At 36.2% G+C, this 5,783-nt stretch overlaps 1 protein-coding gene across 1 annotated transcript; it reads left to right on the top strand.

Moving 5' to 3' along the window:
* Nucleotides 1–151: 151 nt before the first annotated feature.
* LOC114151998 (gastrula zinc finger protein XlCGF57.1-like) lies at nt 152–4,630 on the top strand. The gene is made up of 3 exons (XM_028029599.1): nt 152–663; nt 766–992; nt 2,349–4,630. Exons 2-3 carry the CDS (start codon nt 875–877, stop codon nt 3,686–3,688), a joined length of 1,458 nt encoding a protein of 485 aa, XP_027885400.1. The 5' UTR covers nt 152–663; nt 766–874; the 3' UTR covers nt 3,689–4,630.
* Nucleotides 4,631–5,783: the final 1,153 nt, after the last annotated feature.

A 5,783-nucleotide genomic window follows, 5' to 3' on the forward strand; every position in this document is an offset into this window, starting at 1 on the left:
TCCTTAAGCAGGTTACTAATTAGGGTGAAGGTTTGGTTATGAAAATCCTTCAATTATTTATTTGAAAAAGATTGTTTGGTTCGAGCATTTATTCACTTCAGCTGCATTTTCTTCTAACATTTCTCACGTATAGTGCCTTAAGATAAGGCTTTTGAGGATTTTGGTAGTATATAAATAAGCCCAATTCAATTATTTGTTTTGTAGAATAAAACAACCAACCAACCATCCTCGCCATGACAAAATGAGAACTGGGTAGAAAGGTGTCCATTTTCATATAAATTGTTTTATTTTGAAAAACTGATAGTTTATAGCGGAAGAGGCTTTCCAGTTTAAAACGTAACCGGATGTTGTCATGTTAGCCTTAGTTGCTAAGTGCTGATAGTAAAACGTCTTAACACTTGTGTGTAATTAATATGTCAGTCTTTTCTTGACAGTCTTAGAGAATATTTTTCTTACGTATCTGTTGGGTCGCTGCGATTATTTCTAGCATTAGCCCGCAGTTCGTTCGTCAATTAGCCTTCATTAGAAGAATGAATGGACTACTATGTGGAGCTAAAGTAGTTGATAGCAGAGACTTAACCAATGTTTTTAATGATGAAGTATTTAAAGCTGATGTTTTAAAGCTGCAAAAGGGACAGAGTGGACCCAGAACTACCGACCATGGTATCAGACTCTCTGCAGCATCGCTTCAGATCTGCTACGGTTTACAATTAATGTTACACTTTATTTGATCAGTGGCTGATTCGTGTCTTATTCCGGTTTCAGGCAGTGTAAAAACACAATATGAGGGCCAGATGGCTGAAACCTTGATCTACTTGAAAATGTGAAGGTTACAAACAAAGATTGTTAAAAGGAGAAGTCAAGTGGAGTGAGGATGTCTGAGACGATGAAGGTTGAAGCAGATGAACCTGAAGGGTTCAGCTTGGACCCACCTATACCTGCAGCATCCACATCAGAACTGGAGGAGGAAACACAGAACAGCAAAGATCTCAGTAAGTGACTCACATTTGATTGTCTGGATTGAAGCTGATTATATCTGACTGGAAGTTGTGAAAAGGACTGTTGGAAGCGTCAGAGTGAAAAGTAAATTCAAGCCAGATGACTGCCTTGCCTTGGTTTACGTAAGATGGGCCCCCTTAACTCATGGCATTCTGTAACCAATAATAATAAATAACATTTTATTCTGTTTCTGAAAGGAAGTGACATATGCATCTCTTAATTGGCAATAAAGTGAACAATGTCTAATGAATATATACAAAATCTTTAAATTTTCATTAGATTTTTACAAATACAGAAAGTTGACAATTGTTTATACTTTAATGATCAATGTGAAAGGATCCAATAACATTAAAACCTTCTTAGACTTGCTTTTTGTATGTTTTCCACTGGTATTTTGATGATTTGTCTTTTTGTGATGAGCTCCAAGACTTGATCTTTAGCTCCCTCTGCTGGCAGTTTGACTAGACTTTATTTGCAGCTTGAAGAACAAATCCCTAGTTAGTCTTTCACTCCAGAGTTGCCCTGAAAGGCAGGTGTGAAGCCAGTGTGAGGATAATAACAAACCCCCACCTGAACACCTGGGTGCTTGAGATTTCCCCCACTATGAAAGTATTGCTGCTGTAGGGCATTCAATTCCAGGAGGTAAATCTCTGACTCTCAGTCAGCTTAGTAATACTCACACAAATCCACTCTAATGTAGATTAAAGCTGAATGATTTATAACTGAGCAAGGGCTTAATTTTACAACTGGTGCAAATCTGAATTGGGAGCTACATGCTTTTAAGCACACTTCACACGTCAAGATTAATTTAATAACCGACCTTTGCTCATGTTTGATATGCCATCTTGATGGAACTAGTTAGTTTGAGAGGACCCATCATCGATGTTTGTGTTGTCAATCATTTATGGCAGTTCCGCTCAGGACCAGCATTCTAAATGGAAAGCTCAGAAGTTTTTGCAGGAACCAGAAAGCAATAATGCCAGTTTAATTGTGGAGACTCAAAGGTGATCCAGGCTGATAATCTCATTTCTCTCCTCCAAATTTTCTTTAAATAAGTCCATGATTTATAAATAAAAACGATGGATAAAACATTTATATTTGATTTTCAAAAAGAGAGACATTGATCCTCCTGTTGATAAAGTATGGCTTCAATCATGTGACAAAACTCTGATTAGAAATAATTAGAATTAGTCATGATTTTAGAGTTCTGCCTTTACATCTTCTTTGTTGATCATTAAAAAAATTATTATGCTAATTATCAATTTAAACGTAACAATTTGTAAGGACAATATGCCATTTTATCGATCAGAAGCAATCAGTGATGATTCTGTGTGTTGTGATGTTCTCAGTCCACCAGATGTTGGTGATCAAAGTGATTCCCCAGGACTGGAGCCCCTGTTTGGACCATCAAGATCCAGAAACCTTCAACATAAAGGAGGAAGACAAAGAACTGTGTATCAGTAGGGAGGAAGAGCAGCATACTGTGAAGACTGAAGATGAAGAGAAACTTGAGCTTCCTCAAATCAAAACTGAAGACATCAGAGAGACAGAAGCTCTAAGCAGCAGCTCGACTGAACAGAGGGGAATAGAAGTAGGTGGAGAGGGCTGTGAAGGATTACAACCACACTGGAGCCAAGATCCAGTAGGTTATTTCCAAAAAAGTAAGCTGATGGTTGAAGGAAGAGGTAAGGCATCCAAACTGTCTTCCAGTGTTCCTCCTCAGCATGAAGTCCACACAGGAGAGAAGCCATTTGGTTGCAATATTTGTGGAAAAAGATTCAAACTTAAGACAAATGTTAAGTTACACCTGATGATTCACACTGGAATGAGAGAACATAGGTGTGATCTTTGTGGGAAGGGATTTAAAGAAAAACTTTCTCTTCAGACTCATATGCGAGTCCACACTGGAGAGACTCCATTTTCCTGTGAAGACTGTGGGAGGAGATTCCATGCCAAGAGAAATCTTAACATTCACTTGAAGCTCCATTCTGGTGGAAAAGCGTTTTCCTGTGATGTCTGTGGTGCAAGATTTAAGGTAAAGGAAAGTCTTAAAAAGCACATATGGATCCACACTGAAGAGAGACCTTTTGTATGTAGTGTTTGCAATAAAGGTTTTTCACAACAAAATATTCTAAAGAGACACATGCTTATTCACACAGGAGAGAAACACTACATTTGTAGTGTTTGTAGCAAAGGATTTTTGCGGCAAGGGGATCTAAAGAGTCACATGCGCGTTCATACAGGAGAGAAACCATTTACTTGTAGCATTTGTAGTAAAGGATTTTCACAACAAGTGTATTTGAGAAGGCACCTCGATATTCACAACGCACAATTTAGCTGTGGAAACTGTGGCAAGTGTTTTGTGAAGGAGACCCAGTTAAAGCGACATGTGAGGCTGCACACAGAGGAGAGGCCATTTGGTTGTGATGTCTGTAAAAGCAGGTTTATTCAAAGGAATCATCTTGAAAATCACATGAGAGTCCATTCAGGAGAAAAACAGTTTGTTTGTCATGTCTGCAGTAAAGGATTTTCCTTGCATGGAGACCTGAAGAGACACATGCGTGTTCACACAGGAGAAAAACCTTTTGTTTGTAGTGTTTGCAGTCAGAGATTTTCACGACCAGCATATCTGAGAAAACATATGGATATTCACACTGTACCTTTTAAAAGCTTTAGTGATTGTAGTTAACTTTTTATGAAGGAATTGGAGATAAAGACTCAAGACAGAGAAACCTTTTGGTTGTGATGTTTGTAAAAGCAGATTTAGTATAAATAAGAATTCTCATCATAAGTATTTAACAGTCCATCAAGGAGATAAGACAGTTTATTTCCTTATTTTGCTGTAAATGTTTTTTCTTCATATATAGGTGTTCAAAAGGGCTGCAACTTATTATTTTGATGTCAAAAATAAAAACGTGGGCATACCTTCTGTTACCAGTGCTGTGAAATATTTGACTACCTTCTCGAGTTTGCACATCTGATAAGTACGATCATGTTTTGTGTGGCCAAATTTTAGCAATCCCTGTTGGGAGTTTTCTCATCATGGGATGCAAAACTGTGCTGTAGTTTGTTCACTTTGCTTTGTTTATTGAATTTGTTGTCACCTCAAGAATAAGCCTTTTTCATCCTAAAAGAGTGATGAGAAATCCACTTACAGGTCTAAGTAGAGGAGAGAAAGACACTAAACTGATCATTTTTATGGCTATCAAAATAAAGTGGCAAGTTTCTGAGAATGTTTTGTCTTCTATTTAACTAGAACTGAAGGGACATTTTAGTAGATGAATTATTGCGTGTCATCAAAATGGAGACTAAACAGTCTTACCCTTAATCAAAGTGTGTATCACAAAAGTTTATTTAATGTTGTTTAAGTCAGATTTATACTTTGAAGCAAAGGATAAAGCATTTTAGGTGATTTCAGAAATAATAGATTTGTAAAAAGAATCAAACCAAGTAAGAGCAGCACATTAAGACAGATTCACAAGAACTGTAGTTCTGACAAATATTAGTTTCTTTTTGGTTTAATATTGTTAAGAAGCGATGTGTTCTTGTTCTTTATTCTTGCTTATTATTGTGGTGCAGCGCATTTGTTGAAGTCTATTTAAGATACAAATAAAGTTGACATGAACAGAAATATATTGCTTCTGGTCATTGTGCAGAACAAATTAACAAAAATGCAGGATTCTACTAAAGGAATCTGAATTAATTACAGCCCATCACTTTATCAGGTTATACTATACTGACCACTTAAATTGCTTTACATTATAGCGACATTGTAAAGCCTGGAAGTGTGCCAGGCTTTACATGCCTCCCAACAGATTTTGTTAGCAATCTCTCTCTCTCTCTGTGGTGACTGTTGATTAATGTTTCATTTATAATGTTTCAAAGCAACTCCATAGTAGGTTTGTTTTTAGTATAGATTTAAACTCAGTGTTGGTATGTTTACATTAGTTTGTTTTGTCTGTCTGTCTGTATGGTGGCTTGTGACGAACCTGGTGACCTACCTCCTAACCCTCTCTGCTTTCTGTGGGTAAAAGAGAAGGATTAATGTCGTCATGTCCTTGTCCATATGAATAACTAGTAAATTAAAATAATAGATTTATAAAAACACAAATTTGAAAATAAAATATTTGTTCTGTTTTCCTTTGAACAGCTCAAATCCGACATATGTAATACAAGTTGTGACTTTTTATTTTTCCTAATAAATACATATATACATAAGACTCGTATTCTTATAAGTGTTTTGGCAGCATGAGAGATGCCACTTTGTTATTTTCCATTGATCAAATGATCTTTGTATGATTTTTACAAATGATAGTCCAACATAACTGATTTTGAGGCAGTGTTGATGTAATGATTTGGATGTTTATATTTTATTTTATTGAGATCTGTTTATTCCCAGAAGGTCAACGATTCTGATAATGCTTGCACCACTTTTTCCTTGTCACTTTAGCTTCAATCTTACAAACAGTAAGAATTAAAAAAGAACATGCAGTTTCTTTCCTCCAAACAACCCTGTACTCTGTTATAACCCGTGTCACCTAGACCAAGGGGACATATTAAATAACTGATGTTTGAATTGAGCTTTTTATATATATATGGTTGAAAATATGTATAACATATTACAAAATACACATATTTGTTCCACTTCTACGATAAGTGGAAATGGAGTTAAATTACTCGTGTGTATGCGCAAACGTGGTCCAGTGAAGCATATACTAATATTACTATTAAAAACAATACTGATTACGGGAAATAGTTTTGTCGAATCAGGACTTTACTGGTCA

Source organism: Xiphophorus couchianus, chromosome 10 (assembly GCF_001444195.1).
Source record: "Xiphophorus couchianus chromosome 10, X_couchianus-1.0, whole genome shotgun sequence".
Lineage (NCBI taxonomy): Eukaryota > Metazoa > Chordata > Actinopteri > Cyprinodontiformes > Poeciliidae > Xiphophorus > Xiphophorus couchianus.